General features: G+C 41.3%; 1 protein-coding gene across 2 annotated transcripts in view; it reads right to left on the bottom strand.

Annotated features, from left to right (window-relative positions):
- Positions 1–1,447: 1,447 nt before the first annotated feature.
- Positions 1,448–25,679, bottom strand: part of LOC137384732 (pendrin-like) — a 50,475-nt gene continuing 26,243 nt past the window's right edge. For both annotated transcript variants that reach the window (XM_068059087.1, XM_068059086.1), the window contains exons 12-21: positions 21,465–21,560; positions 20,794–20,900; positions 20,625–20,694; positions 20,435–20,527; positions 20,247–20,342; positions 18,844–19,074; positions 14,603–14,657; positions 12,231–12,376; positions 10,865–10,948; positions 1,448–4,784 (exon numbers count right to left, since the gene is read on the bottom strand). In XM_068059087.1, the coding sequence (XP_067915188.1) occupies positions 4,761–4,784; positions 10,865–10,948; positions 12,231–12,376; positions 14,603–14,657; positions 18,844–19,074; positions 20,247–20,342; positions 20,435–20,527; positions 20,625–20,694; positions 20,794–20,900; positions 21,465–21,560 (1,002 nt within the window). In that variant the 3' untranslated portion in view covers positions 1,448–4,760. The remainder of the gene's footprint in view (positions 4,785–10,864; positions 10,949–12,230; positions 12,377–14,602; positions 14,658–18,843; positions 19,075–20,246; positions 20,343–20,434; positions 20,528–20,624; positions 20,695–20,793; positions 20,901–21,464; positions 21,561–25,679) is intronic.

The following is a 25,679-nucleotide window of genomic DNA, read 5'->3' as shown; positions in this document are numbered from 1 at the left end:
TAGTAAGCTTTTATATGGCATTTTAACAAATGCCTTTTGGAAATCCAAATACACTACATTTACTGGTTTCCCCCTAATCCATGCTGCTTGTTACATCCTCAAAGAACTCTAGTAAATTTGTCAAACACGATTTCCCTTCCATAAAACCATGTTAACTCTGCCTGATTTTCTGAATGTCCTGCTGTTACTTCCTTAACAATGGATTCCAGTATTTTCCCAATGACAGATGTTAGGCTAACTGGCCTGTAGCTTCCTAGTTTCTGTCAACTGCACCCCCCACCCGCGCTTACTTGAATAAAATATTTCCAGAATGTAGGGAATTTTGGAAGATTACAACCAATGCAGCCACTATCTCTACATTAAGACACTAGGATGCAGGCCATCAGGTCCAGGGGACATACCAGCCTTTAGTCCCTTTAGTTTTCCTAGTACTTTTTCTATAGTGATATTTTATGTTTTGAGTTCCTCCCTCCCTTTTGCCTCTTGATTTTCTATTATTCGTGGGATGATGTTTGTGTCTTCTACTGCAAAGACAGATACAAAATACTTGTCCAAAGTCTCTCCCATTTCCTTGTTTCCCCATTATTAATTTCCCCCGTCTCATTCGCTAAGGGACCAATGCTAACTTTACTCTTTTCCTTTTTTATATATTTGTAGAAGCTTTTACTATCTGTTTACATATTTCTTGCTAGATTACTCTCATACTCTAATTTCTCCCTCTTTATATTTTCTTAGTCATCCTCTGCTAGTTTCTAAAATTTTCCAAATCTTCTGGCCTACCACTAATCTTTGCAGCATTGTACACCTTTTCTTTCATTTTGATACCATCCTTAACTTCCTTAGTTAGCTCCGGACGGTGCATCCTTCTCAGTCTTTCTCATTGAAATATATCTTTTTTGAGAGTCATGAAATATCTCCCTTAAATATCTACCACTGCTTCTCTACTGTATTACCTTTTAACTTATTTTCCCAGTTCACTTTAGCAAACTCTGTCCTCAAACCTTTGTAATTGCCTTTATTTAGGTTTAAGACACTAGTTTCAGACCCAAACTTCTCAAACTCAATGTGAAGTTATATCATGTTATGATCACTCTTGCCTGGAGAATCATTTACTATGATGTAATTTGTTAATCCTGTCTCATTACACATTACCAGGTCTAAAATAGCCTGCTCCCGGGTTGGTTCCAGAATATATTGTTCTAAGAAACTGTCCCTAATACACTCTACAAACTCATCCTCCAGGCTACCTTTGCCAATTTGATTAGTCCAATCTAGATGTAGATTAAAATTGCCCACAATTATTGCAGTGCTGAAACTTCTCAGTAACATGTGATGAAACTTGATCTGGAGCCTAAGTAGTAAGTAATATATAACACCATTAATTATTAATTTAATCAAACCAGTTTAACTAGAGAGATAGTCAGAATAATGTTAAAAATCAGTAAAATTTAAGTTTCACAAATTTTCAATATTTCTTATTTTATTTAACTTGTTTACAAAATGAATAATTAAATAATCAAAGTCTTAATTTCATATCCTGATTCAGAAAATGTTAATATTCTTAAATAAGAACATTTTAAAAGGAAGGATATTTGACAGTAAATGCAACATTTCCGCTACACAATGAACTTATTACAGAAATAAAAACCAGACATTGCTGGAAGGCATGAAATTATCCAGCTTTTCCCTTTATTTCAGTTGTATAGAAAGTAGGAGTCATACTAACCACTTCCCCAAACTCTTAACACAACAAAAATCAAAGTAGTAAATGATTTTCAGCTGTCAAACTTGCCATGTACAATTTGCTCAATCATTAACTCTACCCAGTCAACCAATCAAGAGTGGCGGAACCTCCAAAAGGATAATTCTGATATTTCTCCAAAGCACCAAGGGGAATTAAACAAAACTGCAGAATATTAATGCCATCTTAAAACCCACACTTGCAACTCCTCCAAAGGTGACCCATGCGTGGTTCTATCAGCACATAAACCATGGTTACTCACAGTATATGCGATTGTCTTAAAGAAGTTAATACAGAGCACAAATTGCTTTTACTGGAGTTTAGTCAACCTATCTACTATGGAACAAAGAAAAACTTCCTAATCTCTAGTTTTGTTTGACATGTTAACTTTGTACTCCTATCTTTCAATTTTCCAATCACAGCCCATTAAAAAACTTCTTTCCAGCTACATTCCATGCCCATCATTTCAAGATGTCAAGTTATATGTCCTCTCAATTTTCTTATCTCTAACGAAAATAAGTTCAACTCTCTGAATTTCCTGTTATACCGTACAACTTTAGTTCCTAGAAGACGCCTAAATTATGTTCTTTGAAGTCTTTACAATGTCCTTTGGAAGTTGGTGTGCTCAGATTGCATACAACGTTGTAAATCACATCTTAACAGTGGGTTACGCAGGTTTGAAAAAGACTGTTTTACATGCATCAATGTACCTATTTCAGATTGATTGAATCCTTTCCTTTTAAATTGAGATTGAAAAGCTACATTCTTATCTTGTAAATTTTTCAGGCTTAGGAACTCATGAACTGTAAATCAAATATAAACTGGACATAACTTGCTGCAGATACATATTGGTTGTAATATTTTGTTTGGATTACATTGCCGTCTCCTCCAAGTTCCAAATTGTCTTGGAACATTACTCTTTTATACAAGAAAATATCTTTTTTTTCCCCTTTATACAATGCCTTCTTGAAAAGATGGCAACCAATTAGGTGGCTTATGCTCCACAACTAGACTATAAAATCTCTCACATACTTTGGCGAAGAACTGTTCGGTTTGACACCTGGCATTCCACTGTGTGGGTAAACTTGAAATAAAAAACACAAACACAATACAGTTCCTCTTTTAACTAGTTACAACATTTAAGCTTTCTATCAGAAAAGAAGTCTAACCATCACCTCTGCCCTCAAAAGACATTATTGCCAGTTGCTAGCAACAAAAAAATAAAAACTCCAAATTAACAAAAGTTTTATTTCCAAAATATTTTTGAGGTCTTTTTTCCCCATAGTATGACTAAGCAGACCTTTTTATTATTTAAGATAGACTGAGGAGAACTACAAATATCACTAACACAAAGAATCACATTAACCCTGCAAGGGTTACTAAGCATTTTTTGAAAATTCTAACAATCAGAAAATATCATAGATATATAGTCAAGATTCAATAATTCCATAATTGTTTTCTAATACCCAGCAATGTTCTATTGTGTATATATATTTTGTGTTATATGATGCTTTGAATTCAGTTATGATAGAAAATGTTTGAATTGAGAACAACCCGAAGAACATGCTGTGCAGAAAAGAATTTGGTTCTGGAATTCATTTTATAAAATCAGACACTTGGGGCTGGATTTTACCAAGATCGTCAGGACCCCGACGTTGGGCTCAATTTTGGGTTGGGAAATCGCTGTAGTAGGACGTCAGTAGCAATCGTCCGAGAGCCGGCTAACTAAGAAGCTGTCTCCAGGATCCCCGTCCAATTAAGGACAGTGGGACCAGGGAACCTGCAGACCCAGAGGGCCAGCAACGGTGTCCAACTAGCAGCCCCACTGGGAGAGGTGGGCGCTGACGATGTAGGTAGGAGAAAACAAGGGCGCCTCAAGATAGAGTCGCTCTCTGAAGAATTATATATGTAAAAATTAAGTTTCGCCACAGCTTTCAGACTCAATGCAGTGGGGTGGGGGTGGGGACTAAAAGGAGACCTCATTGTCCCCCCTCCCCTAGGCCTGCTGCCTGGAAGGCTGCCTCCAGGCTGGATTTCAGCCTCAGCGGCGGCCCGTCTGTCATCGGGAACATCCCAGTGGCTTCAATAATTTGACAAGTGGGCACTTAATTTAGCTTATTAACTATCCACTGTTGCCGGGTGGGCTGCTGGTGTTGGCCAGACCCTGCCTCTGGCAAGATGGCTCGGAGGCGAGATTGCGCTGGGAAGCCGCCCGAACACGATATTCTCTCACTTCGTTCCCGGTCCCGCCTCCAAACCCATCTCTGCAGGACTGGGAAAATTCAGATCTTCGTGTATGTAAAAATAAATCAACAATATTGAGATAACAAAGCTTTTGGAGGGCCAGAGTTCTGAGTCTGCTGAGATATGCTTCGTTAAATGTCACAGTAAGGTTAGTTTTGGCATCTTGTTAGCGAAGCCTAAAAAAGTGGCTGCTACTACAAGTTCTGTAATAAAGATGGGGAACCACTGTGATATTGGAGGAAATATGGAACAATGATAGACTATCACAAAAAATCAAAATACATTATTTTATGTGAGAATGTTAAGAAAAAAAATAAAAGCAGTTATTATGCCTTTGGGCAGAAAACAATGCAACTTGGACACTGACAATGTGTGGATGGTCTGCATGTGCAAGCTTTGACTGCAGGGTACTTTAGGCAGTTCTATGTTGCAGCAATACTCCTTGTTTGTTAAATATCATCATGCCCCCAGTATCTGTGCAAAATGGTGCCCATTATACCATGAAATAATAAACTTTAATTCCAGAAAAAAATCATAGTTACCATTGCAGAAATAAGAAGGTAAGTTTGCCATACATTTTGTCTACATAAAAATAGATTGAGAATTATATAGATTTTATCAAAGATCATTCATGTTCTAACTGTATAATAGCACAATAACTGCATGGTATGGAAAACAGCATTGAAGCTGTAATTTGTGACAGGATGTTGAATAATCATCATGTATGTATGGCCAGAGAATTCTCATTGTTCAGGATCAGCAGGATGGATGTGCTTTAATAGCTGAATCCAGCGTGGCCCTGTGAAGAAATATTTGAAATAAAGTGTTACAAGTCTTATTTCAGCGCAGTAAGTTGAACTGTAATAGCCAAAAATGGCAAACATTAACATTTGAAGAAATGGACCATTCAGAACAGCAGTTAATGTCTACGAACTGCTAGAACAGCTCTGTCCAATATTTAAGCCACTGGGAACATGCAGCTAAAAGCAAAATACTGCAGATGCTGGAAATCTGAAATAAAAACAAAAAAATTCTGGAAATACTCAGGTCATGCAGCATCTGTGGACAGAGAAGGAGAGTTAACATTTCAGGTCAGTGACCTTTCATCAGAACTGGCAAAGGTTAGAAATGCAGTAGGTTTTAAGCAAATAAAGCGGCGATGGGGCAAGAGATAACAAAAGGGAAGGTGTTGATAGGACAGAGAATAACTTCCAGAGTATTGCCAGCACTTTTTGTTTTTATTTTAGGAACATGCAGCTCACTAGGAATCCAGATGTGGCAAATTGTATTTTGGATTGGTAAATAAAAAAAATGAGTAATTGGGCGTTGGGCATGTGATTTCATTTCATATTAACACTGCGTATGCATGTGAACCGTCATCTTTTTGTGTGTTTACTGGTAAGATGGTAAGATAAAAATCTGTGTGCAAGTGATTTTTGATTGTTGTGTGTGCTTTACTTCCTTGGTTACTACTTGTTGGTTATCTGTTAAAATAGCGTGCAACAGGAGTGAAAATACTGGATTTCAACATCATGGATACACCAGTAATATTGTATGGAGAGGGCAGCTGTTATGGTCAGCTTGATCTATTGGAATAACCACTCCAAGCCAGCAAAAGAAAGCAAGCCCAACCAATAATAAGCAGCTAAAACAGGGCATGTTATGGCACGGGGCAAATAGCATCCAACTGCATTTCAGGTGGAGAACACAGGTCAGGCGCATCTTTCAGTACAAGTCAACATTCACAGTAAATCACGCTGAGGAAGTCAAAGTACCACTTGCAACTGCTGAAAAAGCTTAAAAGCTGCACTAAAATGTGTTTTGTCAGACAAATTTATACCAGCATTCCAAACTTTGGTGAAAGAAAAGCTGTTTTGTAATAATGGTGGTAGATGTTTTAAGTAAACTGACACATGAAGCACATTTACTTGTGTGTAAGGCAGGGATGCCAATATCATCACCCTCTATAAAAACAAAGGTGACCGCGGTGACTGCAACTACCGTGGAATCTCCCTGCTCAGCATAGTGGGGAAAGTCTTTGCTCAAGTCGCTTTAAACAGGCTCCAGAAGCTGGCCGAGCGCGTCTACCCTGAGGCACAGTGTGGCTTTCGTGCAGAGAGATCGACCATCGACATGCTGTTCTCCCTTCGTCAGATACAGGAGAAATGCCGCGAACAACAGATGCCCCTCTACGTTGCTTTCATTGATCTCACCAAAGCCTTTGACCTCGTCAGCAGATGTGGTCTCTTCAGACTACTAGATAAGATCGGATGTCCACCAAAGCTACTAAGTATCATCACCTCATTCCATGACAATATGAAAGGCGCAATTCAACATAGCGGCACCTCATCAGACCCCTTTCCTATCCTGAGTGGCGTGAAACAGGGCTGTGTTCTCGCACCCACACTTTTTGGGATTTTCTTCTCCCTGCTGCTCTCACATGCGTTCAAGTCTTCAGAAGAAGGAATTTACCTCCACATAAGATCAGGGGGCAGGTTGTTCAACCTTGCCCATCTAAGAGCGAAGTCCAAAGTACGGAAAGTCCTCATCAGGGAACTCCTATTTGCTGACGATGCTGCTTTAACATCTCACACTGAAGAGTGTCTGCAGAGACTCAGTGACAGGTTTGCGGCTGCCAGCAACGAATTTGGCCTAACCATCAGCCTCAAGAAAACGATCATGGGACAGGACGTCAGAAATGCTCCATCCATCAATATTGGTGACCACGCTCTGGAGGTGGTTCAAGAGTTCACCTACCTAGGCTCAACTATCACCAGTAACCGGTCTCTAGATGCAGAAATCAACAAGCGCATGGGAAAGGCTTCCACTGCCATGTCCAGACTGGCCAAGAGAGTGTCGGAAAATGGCGCACTGACATGGAACACAAAAGTCCGAGTGTATCAAGCCTGTGTCCTCAGTACCTTGCTCTATGGCAGCGAGGCCTGGACAACGTATGTCAGCCAAGAGCGACGTCTCAATTCATTCCATCTTCGCTGCCTCCGGAGGATACTTGGCATCAGGTGGCAGGACCGTATCTCCAACACAGAAGTCCTCGAGGCGGCCAACACCCCCAGCTTATACACACTACTGAGTCAGCGGTGCTTGAGATGGCTTGGCCATGTGAGCCACATGGAAGATGGCAGGATCCCCAAAGACACATTGTACAGCGAGCTCGCCACTGGTATCAGACCCACCGGCCGTTCATGTCTCCGCTTTAAAGAGGTCTGCAAACGCGACATGAAGTCCTGTGACATTGATCACAAGTCGTGGGAGTCAGTTGCCAGAGATTGCCAGAGCTGGCGGGCAGCCATAAAGGCAGGGCTAAAGTGTGGCGAGTCGAAGAGACTTAGCAGTTGGCAGGAAAAAAGACAGAAGCGCAAGGGGAGAGCCAACTGTGTAACAGCCCCGACAAACAAATTTTTCTGCAGCACCTGTGGAAGAGCCTGTCACTCTAGAATTGGCCTTTATAGCCACTCCAGATGCTGCTCCACACACCACTGACCACCTCCAGGCACTTACCCATTGTCTCTCGAGACAAGGAGGCCAAAGAAGGAGGCATTTCTATTATAATTATTGCATGTGGATAAAACGTGGTCACTGTAGCCACACCTGTAGCTAGTCTGCAACCTCTATTGGACAACATCGTCAAAGAATGATGCCAAATCCATTAAACTTTTTAGATTTTACTAAAAATCATTAGTGCATTAACTGGAAAATATCTTATGAGTTTAATAGGCCACTTCACTGATTTTTGTTTTCCTTTTCAGAGATAGTCTGATAAATCCCTGAGGTGGCTGTTCTTCAAATGTGATCTTAAATATTTGACAGGTTATTTCACTGTAGAGGGCATCACTCAAGCTTGAATCCAACATTCGCACTTTCCTGCACATAGCACTGGATAAGTAACTGAAGCAGAAATCTTGATTCAGTTTGTTGTTCAGTAACAGCTGCTGGAATTTCTGAGGCACCCAAAGTCCAACAGAATAATATCAGCTAAATCGGCAGATTTGGCCAAGATTCTTTGACATTTTTAAGTGTTTTTTTTTTAAAAAGTCTCACATTTTATTCAGAACCAGTTGAGTCATACAGGGGTGTGGTTCCATGGGTACCATCTGCCCAATTATATCTGACCGAGTAGGCCATTCCTCATGTGTAGAACTACGCAGGGCATCACAGTCAAACCTGGTCTTGTCTTCTGCTTAATGTCCAAATACATGCACTTATCAGAGTCACAACAATAATAATCAGGAGCCCTAGCCTAGGGTTCTCAGCGCAATTGTAAGACCTATTACTATCTTGGCTGAGATCAGCTTACTCGATCACAGATCAGGAATTGAGTCAGGGACCTCAATGTGGCTGTAACATGTCGCCTTTATAAACTGAGCCATTGGGGAAATTCAGAACTCAGATCAAGGTATCTGGATTCTTCTGCACTCGATCCCCACCATTGCTGAAGTGATGGATTTTGGAAACACGGATTTTCCCATCGCTTCGACGGATGAGTGTTCAGCAAGGAGACTGGATGTTCGCCATCTAGGTTGGTGTTGTCTCATACGTGATGTTAAACTAAATCTTGATTTGCAGATCAGATTGCAGATATTACATATGGAAGTCACTGTTGAAGTCGTGGGTGAAGCCACTGGCTTTGTGGTGTGCTTGCTTGTCCTGTAGGGACCCAATTCTCTTCTCAAATGTTAAGATCACTTGATGACAGAGACTTCTTCATTTGGATCTGTCCATGGTTGTTTTCTCCCCCCATGTAGTGGAGTCCAATTTACACGCTCTGAGATTAACTTTCAGAATGCCTTTGTATGCAAGTTTGGGGTGTCCTATGGTGTGAGTTCCCTTGCTCAGCTGACAGTAGAATATCACCCTTGGTACCTGGGAATCCTCCATGCGAACCACATGGCTGACCCAGTGAAGATGAGCTCTGATGAGCATGCTCTCGATACCAGGTATGTGGTACCTTGCAAAAACTTTGGTGTTAGGGGTTTGTGCTGCCACTTGATGTTGCAGTTGGAAACATAGCATGCAGTAAAAACCACCTTGAGAAAAGCTGTCCTGATTGGTAATGTAGCAGACAGCCATCTGGGTTAAGAACTGAATTAATAAGGCACAGTTTGTTTATTTTACTTCAGTCAAGTGATAACAGATAGTGCTCTAGCTTTCAACCACCCATGAATTGAATTAATCCCTGCAGCTTTCAACTACCCATGGTTGAGTCTAGCCCTGGGCCAAATGCCAATGAGAAAATTGGCAATTGTAATATTAGGTTCTTGTGAAATGAAGTGCTTATTGGATTCAAAGATATTAGACACAATTTTCTGACTTTGTGCTCCCAACAGGAAGCATCGCCAGCCAAGAGAAAATACTGGAAATTCAGTCCTGTACTGCATACAAACTGCTGTTTAAATTGTCAGAAAATTATGTGCCATACATGGCTTAATTTCCAACGTGTACTCTCTCTGGCAGAAGCACAAAATTGGAAAATGACCACTATTTATCCTGACAAGTTTTAAATACAGTGCAGTCAGTATTCTCACAAATATTCTCATTGTAACTACAGTTAGTAAAAATATACCATGCAAGAGGTTGTGAAACCTAGCACAACAATATGATTTTTGGGATGCTTTTTCCCAATTATTTTCTTGAAATTGTACATTACTCTCTCTATCTCCTGCCTCGTTTTTTGGCTTGCATTCCTCAGTCTCTTCCTTGCTCATTCCTTTATTTTCCCTCCTCTCATTCTCCACCTATCTCTCTTTCAACTCCTTTCCGCCTCCCCCCTTCTAAATCAGTCTTTCTCAATTTCCCTTCTGCCTGTCAAATTATCATAGAATCAATTGAATAGTTACAGCAAAGGTGACCATTCAGCCAGTCATGCCCGTGCCAGCTCTCTTGAAGATCAACTCACCTAGTCCCACTCCCCCGCCTTTTCCCATAGTCCTGTTTCCAATTCCTTTTCATCTCTCATTGCTTCTCTTATTACCTGCTCCCTTTCTCCCAGTCACTCCCATGTTACTACCATGCAGCATCTATAATCCAGGCAACAGCATCTGGCTTACTTTTGAATTCAAAGGCCAGAATTGCTGTTAGAACAGGAGGAAGCCATTCAGGCCCTTGAGCCTATTCTGCTAGATCATGGCTGATTTGTACTTACAGCTCCATTTACCAGCCTTTGCTCCATATCCCTTAATATCCTTATCTAACAAAAATCTATTGATCTGATGAAAATCAGTTGTTCTGATGAAAGGTTATAGACCTGAAACGTTAACTCTTTCTCTCTCCACGGATGCTGCCAGACCTGCTGAGTACTTCCAGCATTTTGTGTTTATTTCAGATATCCAACATCCACAGTATTTTGCTTTTATTAAAAATCTGTTGATCAGTTTTGAAAATTTCAACTGAACTCGTTATCACAAGTACATGCCTGTGCTTGACGTAGTATTAATACTGCACCTCATTTGCTCTATGGCCAGTTTGCTTAAAAGTCACATGTATTCTGCAGGCCCCGACACCGGACAGGGCAGCACATTCAAAGTCAAGAAAAGCCAATTCAGTAAATGGCGCACTCCAATTATAAGAGACGAATGCAGCTTATGAGACACAAGTTGGCTGCTCCATCACATATTTCAAAATGGTTTCCAGTATACCACAATAGACTGATGTTGTATGATTGGTGGCCAACACTTTACTATGTAATAAGCTGCTTTCGCGGTTTCTCAGTAAACTGCTTTGACCCATTTACCTTTGAAACTTCCAGACAAGAAAAGGCTGATCATACCAAAGGAGATCATGCCCCCGGGGAACTGAGTTGTAAGGCGAGAGGACCTTATTTTATGCTAGCATAAACTAGATATTTTAAAACCAAGCACTGACCTGATTCTGATCTTCTAATTCTTCCACATCATCTTCCTGCTCTGACAATAGAATTGGTTCTTTTGATTCTTGCATGAGTGATATCTAAATAGGAAAATAATTTGACAAATTAGTAATTGTGTAATTATGGAACAGCAAAGGGTCTAGCTATCTATGACACAACAAAGGAGGTTTATTACATCTGACAGAAATGATGATACTAATATGAACACGGCATAATATATTTAGAATTGTCTCTTTTTACTAAACCCATACTCAACATAATTAGCATATTTTTCCTCACAAGCATAATAGATGTTCCAACAACTAACAAGGTCATATACATTATAATTAATTACAGCTTTCAGGGATACACCTGTATCTACAGTGCTGTCATAGGCCTGCAAGGTACCATCTGAGTATTTCTGTGACAACAGAAGGGGAGAGTCTCAACATCATGGTAAATACCTCCCAATGCCATGTAATATTCTTAGAAAATTGTCTTAGTCAATGCAAGACGTGGTGAGACATGGACAGAACTCTTTTAGGTGGACAGTACTTCTCCACTTGTTGAGAAAGCTTCTGAGGTCTGGCTGGGGCTCCTGATTCATCAGAAGTGACAGGAGTTATGAATAATGAGTGATACTGGGAAATTTTAACAAACTTATCAGCTGTCATTCAGATAATGGTGTTATGGTTGCCTCCATATCTGACATGCCCCACTTAGCACACAGTTTGCTGAATCATAAGCTCTTGCATTTTAGTCCAAGAGTTTGATCTGCTGCACATTAAGCTCCGTTACACAGATCAGCCTCTTGTTTCTTTCAGTTTTCTACTCTTCTTTCCTAACAAAACCCAAGGGTTTCATCTGTTACTGAGAGACAGGAAGAATTTCACAATTGGCCAGATCTAATGGATATTCTGCATTGCGTTTCATCCTTTCCATCCTCTACAGTGTTACTATCCCAACAGGGATGTCCATATTTTGTAGGATTTGGTCCAAAACACACAACATAAAAAGGATAATGAAAAAGCACACAGACTCTGCAGAATTCCAGTTGAACATGCATTCCTGTCCCTCTCCCAACCTATTTCTTCATCGCATCCACCTTCCTAAATGTCCATTGGATGCCATTGGAACAGTAAGGGAATATTACTGCAACCCCTCCTGTGAGGTAAAAATAGCCTTGACTGCTGTTTTCACGCTGCAGGAGAGGCAGAGGAAAATAGTGTGATCTACAGAAAGAATCTGATCAAGTTTTGCAAGCACTATGTTTTGGAAGTAAACAGTTTATGCGATTTACAACACCTTCTCTTGACTTGCTATAAATTTTCCTATTAATAGAACCTGAATTCCACTGGTTAACAGAATACAATTTTCGCCTACCTTCTCAAAAATAGGATCTTGTATATCTTTATACATTGTTTGAGTGTGTATGTAAACAACAGCATCATGAATGGTGAGGTACAAGATATCCTTTTTAACATGGTCATCAAAAAAGCCACAGTTCTCCATTCGCTTCACAATGTGGTCTGAAATTTAGAAAGATAAAAATATTATAAATCACTCCCAGCCGTGTGATTTTAACCAGAATCACCAGTGTTTTTTTTTAAAACAGAGTATGTCAGGCCAGTAAACACACTGGTAACAGGTTGAATATCAACATACTTGCTGTGCAAATTGGAAAAAATCTTAAACAAGATTCGCCTTTTTCTGACTGAACTGATCAAGAATTGAATCTTGGAAGGTAGCCTACAGATTGGTGATTTTAGTGTCTGTGATGTCTGCATGAATTGAGAGTATTAAAATTATGAACTACCAGCAAATCTTCTGTGGCATTGATCACTGGTCTGGAGTACAGTATTATACTTACCTGACCCATCAGGCAAATCCAGGTAATTGTTTTTTTTCATTCATTCACGAGATGTGAGCGTCGCTGGCCAGGCCAGCAATTGTTGCTCAACCCTAATTGCCCTTGAAAAGTTGGTAGTGAGCTGCCTTCTTAAACCGCTGCAGTCCAGCTGGTGTAGATACACCCACAATGCTGTTAGGACAGGATGGTGTTGAGCTTGAGTATTGTTGGAGCTGCACTCATCGAGGCAAGTGGAGAGTATTCCAACACACTCCTGAGTTTACCTTGTAGATGGTGGACAGACTTTGGGGAGGCAGGAGGAGAGTTACTCACCATAGAATTCCCAGCCTCTGACCTGCTCTTGTAGTCATAGTATTTATATGGCTGGTCCAGTTCAGTTTCTGGTCAATGGTAACTCCAGGATGTTGATGGTGGGGGATTCAGTGATGGTAATGCTGTTGAATGTCATGGGGAGATGGTTAGATTCTCTCTTGCTGGAGATGGGCATTGGCTGGGACTTGTGTGGTCAGAGTGCAGCATAACTGCTTGTAAAAGTCAGGCTCCAAAAGAATGATAGACTTTCTTTTTTAAAACAGACATGAGCTAGCAGACCATCTGTGGCATTGCTCACATTAAGTTGCCAGTTTTGTTCAAGATGATTTGGTGGCAGGCGGGGGGCGATGTGTGGAAGTGGCATCTAGCCTTCTTGAAGTAGACTTGCCTCTAGATGACCTGAAACTCTACTATCACCAATCAACACTAATTGATCTGAGCAAGGGACAGCAGTTACATGGTGCACACATTCATACTTCAACAGCAGAGTAATATGTTGTGTCAGAGGATATAAAGCATTTGTTCTCCATTTAGGAGGAAGGATGTAACACAGCATGTGTCAATGATATTCCACCACTCCAATTCGGATGTTGAATACGTTAAGTCCTTTTGATTGATTAAGCTCTCTGAAGGAAGTCTTGGCCAATTTCCCATGTGCAGCTATATGCACAAATCTTAATGTACGAGCTTTTCCACTTTGTAAAAAAAAAAATTACATATTTTCTCTTCAAGCAACTCACCAAGGCTCCTTCAACAGTACCTTCCAAAATGGTGACCTCTGCCACCTAGAAAAACAAGGGCTGCCGATGCATGGGAACACCACCACGTCCAAGTTCCCCTCCAAGTTGCACACCATCCTGACATGGAACTATATCACCATTCCTTCACTGTTTCTGATCAAAAACCTGGAACTCCTGCCCTCACAGCACTGTGGCTGTACCTACATGACATGGACTGCAGTGGTTCAGGAAGGCGGCTCACCCCACCTTCTCAAGGGCAATTACGTCTGGGCAACAATGCTGGCCTCGTCAGTGATGCTCACATCACACGAATGAATTTTAAAAAGATTTCTTCCGAGTCTCCTTAAGGGATTGACTCTCTTACTTAGCTATTGTTTCATGGATGCCAATTCCCTTCTGCCACCTTACCAAGTAGCCATTATTCATGTGTGAGCCTTGACCGTCAGCGTTAGCAGGCTGTCCAACTATGGAGAACATCATAGCTGAGCCCAATACTGTCCACAGCATCCGCACATGCACTTTCCAAGGTGGTCAATGCAAATTAGTACTGAGATCACTTGTAGCTTTCACTCTGTTCTGACCGCAGTCAGTTGATGCAGAACAGCTTCAGGATTGAGATTGGCACATTCCTTTTTCCCTTTCGTTAGGCATTTCAAGTGGCTACCAGTTTATAGAACAAAGAAGCTGAATTCTATGATAAACACTAGGAGATAATGATTTGTTAAAGTTTTTTTTTGCACATCTCAAGCTTTAATCCATCAAATCATTTTTTCAGGTTACCCTTCATAATTATTAAAATATTTAGTGAAAATAGAATAATTAAAACTAATTACCTTCGTAGTGTGTCAAATACACCTTAACGCCTATTCGTTCAAATTGTCTGATAACCTGAAATAAATAATAACCAGCAACATGTCAGCAGGGGCAACCTACACACACCATATTTTTAAATATTGCTGAGGAACAAAAATCATATATTCACCAGAGCAACAAAACTCGATGAAACAGCTGAGTTTACAGATTGGTTTCTGAATACCGAATAGACCAGTATACAAAAGTTACTAATAATCTTCTGACGCCCTACGTCATTTTGACAACTTCCAGATTCCTGGCTCCAACCACCTCCTCTTCACTATGGACGTCCAATCTCTCTACACCTCCATCCCCCACCAGGATGGTTTAAGGGCTCTCTGCTTCTTCCTTGAACAGAGGCCCAACCAGTCCCCATCCACCACCACCCTCCTCCGCCTGGCTGAACTTGTTCGCACATTGAACAACTTCTCCTTCAACTCCACTCACTTCCTTCAAGTAAAAGGTGTCGCTATGGGTACCCGCATGGGTCCTTTTTATGCCTGTCTTTTTGTGGGAAATGTCAAACATTCCTTGTTCCAGTCCTACTCAGGCCCCTCCCCCAACTCTTTTTCCAGTACATTGATGACTGTATTGGTGCCGTTTCCTGCTCCTGCCCCAAACTGGAAAACTTTATCAACCTTGCTTCTAATTTCCACCCTTCTCTCACCGTTACATGGTCCATCTCCGACACTTCCCTTCCTCGACTTCTCTATCTCCATCTCTAGGGTCAGGCTGTCTACTAATATCTATTATAAGCCCACCGACTCCCACAGCTACCTTGACTACACTTCTTCACACCCTGCCTCCTGTAAGGACTCCATTCCATTCTCCCAGTTTCTCCGTCTCCGACGCATCTGCTCTGATGATGCTACCTTCCACGACAACACTTCTGATAAGTCTTCCTTTTTCCTGAACCGCTGTGGTTGACAGGACCCTCCACCATGTCCGGCCCATTCCCCGCACCTCTACCCTCACCCCTTCCCCTCCCTCCCAGAACTGTGACAGGGTTCCTCTTGTCCTCACTTTCCACCCCATCAGCCCCCATATCCAAAGGATCATCCTCCGCCATTGCCGCCACCTCCAGCGTGATGCCACTACCAAACGCATCTTCCCCTCCCTTCCCCTGTCAGCATTCCGAAGGGATCGTTCCCTCCGTAACACCCTGGTCCACTCCTCCATTACCCCCACCACCTCATCCCCTTCCCATGGCACCTTCCCCTGCAATTGCAGGAGGTGTAATACCTGCCCATTTACCTCCTCTCTCCTCACTATCCCAGGCCCCAAACACTCCTTTCAGGTGAAGCAGCGATTTACTTGTACTTCTTTCAATGTAGTATACTGTTATTCGCTGCTCACAATGTGGTCTCCTCTACACTGGGGAGACCAAGCGCAGACTGGGTGACTGCTTTGCGGAACACCTCCGCTCAGTCCGCAAGCAGGACCCCGAACTTCCGGTTGCTTGCCATTTCAACATTCCTGTCTGCTCTCATACTCACATCTCTGTCCTGGGATTGCTGCAGTGTTCCAGTGAACATCAATGCAAGCTCGAGGAACAGCATCTCATTTACCGATTAGGCACACTACATCCTGCCAGACTGAACATGGAGTTCAATAATTTCAGAGCATGACAGGCCCCCCATTTTACTTTTATTTTTAGTTATTTTTTTCTTTTTCCTTTTAAAAATTTATTTTGTGTTTATTTTATTTCATCTTAGTTTGTTGAGTTTGCTTACCCACTTTTCTTTTTCACGTTTGTACTTGCGGCTGTTTGTTTTTAAGTCCGTTAACACCCTATCTGTACTAATGCTTTGTCTTTCAACACACCATTAACATATTGTTTGCCTTTGCTCCGTGACCTTTTGGTCAGCTATGTGGCCTGGTCCAATCTGCACCTTCTCCTTTGTTATCTCTTGCCCCACCCCCACCTCACTTGCTTATAATCAGTGACTTTTCTAATATTTGCCAGTTCTGACCTGAAACGTTAACTCTGCTTCTCTCTCCACAGATGCTGCCAGACCTGCTGAGTATTTCCAGCATTTCTTGTTTTTAATACTAATAATCTACATTTATAGATCAGTGAGATATAACTGCAGGAATTTACACTTGGCCCAATTATACTAACCTAAGAGGAATACTGAATTGCGAAGAAGCGAGCAGAAAATTGCAAAAAGAACAGATAGATTAAGCAAGTGGGTAGAAAAAGACAATTTAACTTAAAAAGTGTGAATTAATACACTTTGGATACAAGAGTGGAAGAAGAGAATACAGTCTAAATAGGGAAGCACCAGGTATATAAAGCATTAAATGTTATCTGAAAAAGTTACTTGGTTACTGTGCTTCATCACAAGAGTTAGAGAATTCAACTACACGCAATGCTAGGCACACCTTATTCAGATTATGATGTTCAGGAAGAGGCCTTGGAAAAGGTACAGCAGTGGGGTTTTTCCTGGGGTTATGCCTGGGACTGAAAGGACTGAGCTGTTACGAGAGCCTGGGTAAATTTAGTTTATAATCCATGCAGATGAGGAAATTAATGGGGGATGTGATGGAGCTGTTCAAACAATGAAGGAAACTAAAACAGCAGCTATGAGATGATTCTTTCCTCACAAACAAACCCAGAATAAGGAAACAATCATATAATTTAAAACTGAGCCCATTAAAAGCAAATCCAGTTAAAAAAATCTTCACACAAAGAATGACATTATGTAGAATTTACAGCACAGAAGTTAGCCACTCGGGCCAACTGCTCTTTGCTATTGTTTATGCTCCACATGAGCCTCATCTCACCCTATCAGCATATCCTTCTATTCCTTTTACCCTCAGGTGCTTATCTAGTTTCCCATTAAGTGTGTTTTATGCTATTCGCCTCAACCACGCTCTTGGTAAAGAAGTTTCCCCTGAATTCCTTATTGGATTTATTAGTGACTACCTTATATTTATAGCTCCTAGGTTTTGCATGAATATGGAATGCACTGAAGGCCTACTACCTGACCCGAACCCAACGGGACCCGATGACATGTGTCAGGTTCGGGTCGGGTCGGGTCGGCCAGAGTCTGGGTCGTGCTTGGGTTGGGCCGGACACACATGGTAAGTGCTCTGCCGGTAAGTATTAAAAAAAAACTTAGCTGAGCTGGGAGTCCAGGACGAAACGGAGTCTGCACAGTGAGCAAGTGTCACTATGACATCATCACGCATGCACTGCAGCTTCGTGGAGCTTCCCAGTCGGAAGGTAAGTAAAGGGATGGTCAAGTCGGGTCAAGTTGAGTTGGGGTCGGGTACGCTGTGGATCGGTCGGGTTCTTTTTCCCAACCTGAGCAGGCCTTTAGAATGCACTACCCGAGGAAGAAAACATAGCATCAATCTGAGTGTTTAAAAAGATGAATACTTATCTGGGATACAAGGTTAATATATGGAGAAAGGATAAGGGAATTTAAGAGCTGCTATGGCTAACAATATAGCAGAGCAGACTCAATAAGCCGAATGGCCCATTCATGGGCTTATATTCCTATTAGAATATTATTTAAAAGTATGGAGTATTCCATGATAATGCTTACCATTAGTACAAAACGTAGTTGTGCCCAGATGCTGAAAGCGAACGTATAGGATAAAGTCTCAGTGTTGAGCTGTGCTTGAAGGGATATGGGCCGCAGAATTAGGGTTCAGTGCTGTAGCCCTAATTCTGACCCATGCTCCTTTCCAAAATGGTTTAACAACGTGAACATTGGACTGCTGAATAAATACAAAAATGGTTTCTCACTTCCAGTGGTGAGCCTCACCTGCTGGCAGCATATATTGAAAACTGGAGAGCATGTGCTTTAGACACCCAAGAATATGCACTAGAAGTAAGAAGTCAAAAAAATTATCCCTCAAACACATTTCATGAAACTACCCATATCTGAAGAAGGGAAGCAGGTCACGAGATAATCAATTATTCGAATCTGAAAATGCTGTGATCAATAATGTCTATTTGATCCATTGAGCTGTTCCTAAAACATAGAATTTGGTTAAAAAAAGCAAACACTGGAAATCTGAACTAAAAACAAAAATGATACTGGAAATATAAACCAGCATCTGAAAAAGAAAAGTTAAAATGTTTTAGGATGTACTCTTTATAAGATGATGAATCCTACCCTAAACATTACGCTTTCCTCTTCCGAATGCTGACTGACCTGCAAAGCATTTCCAGTTTTTACTTCTGTATCAACAACAAACATTTACTCACCATTTTAAGGATTCTGACTCCTACAAGATCAATGAATGACACCGCACTAAAATCAAAAATAAGACTGTGAATGGTAACTTTGGGAACCAGGACTTTGATGGGGAGATCTGAATTCCAGTCAACTTGAATTTCCACTTCCTTTGTTGGAACATCCTGTTCTTGTTCTTCTTGAGCTTCCCCGTCATCTTCAAATGCCTCATTAGCAATACTTCCATCAGTTACAATGCCATCCTAAAGATGGATAAGCAATTAAAAAAATTTATCTAGACAAGTAATGACTTAGATCTATTGTGAAATTCATCAAGCACATAAAAACATTGGCAAATTGTCTTTTTTTTTTTAAGTGCTATTTCATGAAATTTTATTTTTAGCATATACTCAATATGGAATAAAGTTAAGCAACTTTTTTGTACAACATATAAACTAGTAAATCTTTTTTATTCAGCAACAGTATGCATTTCTCAAGTGTTAAGAGGACATCTCAAAAAGTGCTCAAGATCAAGAGTGAAAAAGCAGTGGATGCCAATGAGGCAGGGAAAAATAGACGAGATGGTGAATCAAAGACAGTTGGACAAGAGTTTTATGGAGGATGTTGAAAGCAGGGCAAGAGGGCAGGAATGTAATGGCTGAATTAGCGTCCACCTATGGTGGGAGAGAGGAAGCCAAGCACATGGAGAAGCCCAGTGTTGAGGAGTGGAGGGTGTGTGTGGTACATAAAGCAGGAGCTGATCACTGAGAAAGGACAGTGTGACGCTATGGAGAGATCTGCAAGCAATGGAGATTTTTAAGTCAACTCTGGCAGTGCAAAACTTTGTGGAGAAAACAAGTTGCAGCTTTTTGAATAAGTTGAAGCTCAGAGGATTCAGATCGGTAGGTCAGCAAGGAGAGTGCGGAAGAAGTTAAGGTGATGGAGACATGAAGAAAGATGAAGTGGGGTCAGTGGAGGGGTGGTGGATGTGTGGGGAGGTAGGCCCAGAAGTAGACAATGTTGTGGAGCTGAAAGAAAGTGATGGAGCAGGTGTGAAAGAGGAATCTGAACTTGGAGTTAAGCAGTACACCAAGGTTCCATACTTCAGGTGTTGATGAAGGCTTGGCCAGAGACACATTCTCACTGGCACCTATCAAGATCGCTTCGGTTTTTATAATATTGAGCAGAAGTGAACTCTGACTTTTCCAGAGAAAGTAGTAAGTATCGTTGATGAAGGAGTTAGAGATGGCTGTCATTAGCATATATATGGGAGAGTAACTGAAGATGAGGAGAAGCTATTGGATGGCCAACAGCGGCAGCAAAATTGAAAACAGAGAAAGATAGAAAGCCATGTTTACAGTTATGTTGGTCCATTGCTTTAGATATGGATATAGTTTATAACTATAAATACAACACTTAAAGCATATGACTTTACCTTTGTTGCTTTTAACTGACCCTTCTTTATAAGTGCTTGAATTTTCTTCAGTGCTTTAGCTCGCTTATTAAACACTCGAACTGGATTAAATCCAACCTGAAATAATTCCATTCATACAATAGTAACACAAATAAAAATCAATGAATATTCAAACTATTTTGTATTACACTATTGCAGAGTTTACTCACCGCAGCATTGACTTTCTGTTTAAAATAATCAACACTTCCAAAAAATAAGGGAGAAGAAAATTTGAAGATCTTCACACCAGATGGTTCAACAAGCTGTGGAATACCCAGAAAAAATGATATTTTACACTAGATTGAGGAAAGTATGAATTTTATTTTAGAATATATTAAAAACAGATTTAAATGTTCTTACATTTTTGTATTTCTTTAAGTTCTTGTAAATGTCAGTGTTTGGTACATTCCCTAAAGCAGCAGAAACAGGGCTAGAAAATTAACATTGAATTAAATAGATGAAGAGTCCACGTAGTAAACAATTAACTAAATAATGTGTCATTCTAATAAGATGCTAGTCAAATACTTACAACTGGGCTCTAAGCACAACAGTGAGAAGTTCAAAGCACACACCAACTAAAAGTCCCAAGTCTAGTCCCAGAAGGATGGATGCAATCCATGTCACCACCCAAATCAGCTACAGAAAAGCAGGACAATGAATTAAAGCACATTTTTTAAATGAAGTACAGGCTTGGCTTTTGAAACGCTGCTTAATTGCCCAATAGTGAGCTGCAAATCTTGCAATCATTTTACCACTGCTAACACGTAGAACACAGAAATGATGCACAAATACATTCTACAGCACAATATTGGCATAAAGAAAAATTCTATCCTGTTGAATTTCTCCATAATTTTTAAATACCATTGCAAATACTGCAAATCCACTAGTTCCTCTGAGTCATCTCTTAGTGGCATGATTTTGCTGGTTGGATGCAACCTGGCTGTGGAAAATATCATGTGCAACTCCTACTGATGCGATAGCTTGAAGTTCTATTCCAGTGATGTCACAAATCACGGTGTGTGCAATATTCCTTATTTATGATATCACAAGGAGAATTTCTACATAAATGTCTGCTCCCATTAAATAAAAGTAAAATATGTCCTACATAATAGTATAATCACATTTTTAAACTGAACGCAAAGGTTGTACATTTTCTAAGAGTATATTTTACAAGAACAGTATTGTTACTTAAGTTCTTACACAATCAATTTTGTTTTGTCTCCACAGCACTGGAACATCAAAGGTTTGCCAGAACATTCCTTTCAAATTGGCAATGACAATTGCTGCCAGTACTGCCTGAAAAATTAGTTAAGAAAACACATTAAATGTATTATGTTTGTGCATTTCAAAACATAAACTCATCAAGCTGGGTCATGGTCATTGTCTTTTCTTTAATAACACCTTTCCAGTATGGCAAGGTGAAACTCGAGCAGGGATTTACATGAAGTTTCACATCAAATCAATGGAAATAACTCCGCTTACCAATATGAAAATCCAATTTATGATGTTATGTTCATAAATTCCCAGCAATCCAATTACAAATATAAATGCCACTTTCAGTGATCCTGACTAAATTGGTGCTGGGATTGTGAGATCTGTGTAACACAAGCAGCCAACTGGCACCATCGGATTCTACAAGATTAGTTCAAGAATATAATTTGAATAAATCCCTTGGTGCATTTGTCACAACTATAAAGAGCACTAGGATTTGCAGGGGGAGGGTTATCTCAAGAGCAACTGCTCTTAAAGCAGTTCCTTTTTTATAGGGATCCTCTTTCAAAAAAAAAGAGACAGTTGTGAAGTTGGCCCATCTCATCAGCACCCATCACACATTACTGAGCACGCAGCTACCAGTTCATCTCAGGAGATTTGGATTATGAGGTCAGGAGGAATCACCTGACAAAGCATACAGCATAAAAGAGGAGCAAAAACCTACTGAATGGAATCTCCCCACAACCCCCTTCCTCCATCGACAGCCGCAAGGGTCAGGATTTTATACCTGACGGACTGTCTCTGGAAGGGAATCCATTTCGGGGCAGAAGCATTTTGTGTGGTCCTTCGAGAATGTTCAGCGTGGTACGTCATATAATTATGCACTTCTGCAGATTCTATGAAGGATTTAGAAAGCTAGTCACCCCACGGAGTGGATGGTGATTTTGCAAGCCACCTCAGGGGCGTATCACAGGATAGAGGTCTAAAGCGGTGATTGTTGAGAGACGAGACTCTAAAGTACAGGGTTTTCTGTTCTCAATTCTGCAGGTTAAGGAGTCAGATTGAGAGAAATCTGATGGCAGGTTTTACACTCCTCAGTGACGACCATCATTTTATCCCCGTGCAGCTCCCTGTTCATCCTGAAGGATTGTATATTATCCAGAACAAGGCAAGAGATGGTGTGGAAGAAAATAAATGTAGAGCAAGCTTTTTTGTTAAACCTCTTCACACAACACCATACCCAACCAACCCACTCAAAAGACTCAGGGAGTGCTAGGTAGTGGGCCAGAGAAACTATCCAATGCTGGATTAGTGGTACAAGGCCACAGTCATCACACAAAGTTACCATTGAAGAGTAGGAGGTTGGCACCTCATTTACTCCTCCCACTAAGGGCTGGATTTTAAGTGCCTGCCACCAGGAGCGGCAGTGGGCGGAAAAAATGGTGGCCCACATGTGCAGGCTGCGCGCCACCATGCCACCACAATCTACCACGTGGCGGCTCATTTAAATGCGACAGTCAGCACCCCCCCCCCCCCCCCCCCCCCCAATCATGTGGAGGGGGCAGGCTCTCTGATGCTGGCAATGCCGTCGGCCAGTTAATTAAACATTTTTAAAGGGAACCAACTCCCGCCCCCACTGTTCATATCAAAATTCTATCACCCCTTTCCCACCCCCCCCAATAATAAAATTAATTATCTGCCTTCCCCCCCACCCCGAAACTGAACAAAGTTCACAGGTCACCCCTTCCCATCATCCTCTACACTAATGATTGGAGTTTGACCACGTTTCTCGTACCCCCGCACTAAGAAATCTCACGTTCCGCCCTTCCCCATCACTGCGGCGCCTGCTTTCCCCAGACGGCACAGGAGTGCCAGCCGCCGCTCTGAAGAATGCGGCCGTCTCTTAGATTGCAGGTACGTTCATTTAAATTTATTCATTTAATTAATTAACATATTTAAATCCAGGACCCGTCGCCCAGTGGCAGGGGGTGGGGGAGCCACCACAGAGCCTCGCCGCCTCTGGGCAGAAGATTGGGCCCGGCCCTCCTGGCAGACCGTTGCCGGAACGATCTTCCAGAACCCCCCACCCCGTCACGGAGCCTGACAATGGGGAGCCCTGTAAAATCCCAGCTCAAGATAGCATTCAGAAGCAGTAAATTAAGTTGTAAAAGACACACTCACATACAATCACTAATACAAACAACCAAGGAAACACACAGTAATAACACATACACAGGACACAAGTAGAGAAATAAATTGCTTGTACTGACTTTCAACGGAATCGCAAGAGTTCTTTGAGAAGGGCAATTTATGGGCATATATAGTAACTAATGTGTTCATGAGCATAATGCAGTTTTCTAACGTGTTAGGAGTATCAATGCAGAGGATGGATTACAGTTTTAGGTAAATGCCAAGTATTTATGATTGCAAAATGCCTTCAACAATTTCCTCTTCCTCCTCCTCCTCTTCTACTGCCATCCGATCCTACACCTCTTGATCACACCTATCTGGATGCAAATTCCTGCAACTTGCAGCAATTGTCTAATGATTTTGAAGATGTTGGCATGGTTACAGCACATGAAGTCTCTGACCTGTCCAAACAATAGAATATCAGTTTGAGCATGCCAACGGTATACTCCACCAGCATTCTGTTGTATCTGCATTGTGTCTGTTTGAGTTTCTCAACATGGTCATTAACCAGGGCTGCAATGGATATCCTTGTCCCCTAGCAGCTACCTGTTCAGTCTACCTGCTCTATAAATTAATGGTGGCATGATGGACGAGTGGCAAAATATAGACACTGGGCTGCATTTTAAGAGTTCAAAAAAATGGCAGCCCGCACGTCAAAGAGCTGCCACAATCTCCTGTGCAGCAGCTCATTTAAATAGTCGGGGTCGCCAAAGATCGCAACAGGCCCGGAAGATTGAAGGTAAGTTGATTTAAATTTATGCATGTCATTAATTTAAATATTTAAATCCAGGTCTTGCCAGCCAACAACATGGGGGGGCTGCCACGGAGTTTCGCGGCCGCCGGAAGGATTGGGCTGGACACTCCCGGCATCGGCCTCCGTGGTGGACCGATGCTGGCACCATCTTCCGCCCCCACCCCCTCTCCCACCATGGAGCCCAACGTCATGGACTTGGTAAAATCCAGCCCATTGTGACAGCTACCAGACATTCACTTGCCTGATTCAGGTCTTGTGGTCAGACATCACTGGACATTAATGGAATAGAACACTTTCCTCTTCACTTATGTCATCTATGAAGCTCAGCATTTTAGGGAAACTAGCCACCTGGTAACATGGGAACAGGAGTAGGCCATTCAGCTCCTCGAGTCTGTTCTGCCATTCAATTAGATCATAACTGATCTGCATCTTAACTCCATCTACCTATATAGGTTCCATAATCCTTAATATGCTTGACTTGACTAAACAAAAATCTATCAATCTCTCAGTTTTGAAATTTTTAATTGACCGAGCCGGAACAGCTTTTTGAGGGACAGTGTTGCAGATTTTTTCCATGCTTTATGTGAGGAAGTACTTTCTGACATCACCCCTGAATGGCTTAGCTCTAATTTTAAGGCTATTTCCCCCTTGTTCTGGACTCTCCCACAAAAGTAATAGTTTCTCTCTCTACCCTATCAAATCCTTTAAATCATCTCAACACCTCAATTAGATCACCTCTTAAATCTTCTATATTTGAGGAAATGCAAACCTAGTCTATGCAACTTGTCCTCATTATTCAATCTTTTTAGCCCCAGTCTCATTCTGACACATTTATGCTGCACACCCTTCAAGGCCAATATATCCTTCTTGAGGTGAGGTGCCCAGAACTGAATGTAGTACTCCAGATGGAGTCTAACCAAAGCTCTGTACAGCTGTACCATAACTTCCACGTCTTTGTATTCCAGCCCTCTTAAGATATAAGCCAACATACCATTAGCATTTTAAAACTTGTTTTTTGTACCTGTCCACTAACTTTTAGTAATTTCTGGACATGCGCCCCTAAATCTCTCTGCTCACCATTTGGAAAATATTCCAATTGATCAGTGCTGTGACCTCTGATGCTGCTTTCTCCAGTTCATGTAATAAATAATAAGATTGTTGCCCAGGTAAACAAAACTTCTGCCAGTTGTTGCAACAGTGCATTTTGGCAAATGATTCCAGTGGTGGTTTAGTTTAGTTTAGTTTAGAGAGATACAGCA

Source organism: Heterodontus francisci, chromosome 27 (genome assembly GCF_036365525.1).
Source record: "Heterodontus francisci isolate sHetFra1 chromosome 27, sHetFra1.hap1, whole genome shotgun sequence".
NCBI lineage: Eukaryota > Metazoa > Chordata > Chondrichthyes > Heterodontiformes > Heterodontidae > Heterodontus > Heterodontus francisci.
The sequence above is the reverse complement of the archived record's forward strand: the minus strand, read 5'-3'. Positions and strand labels throughout refer to the sequence as shown.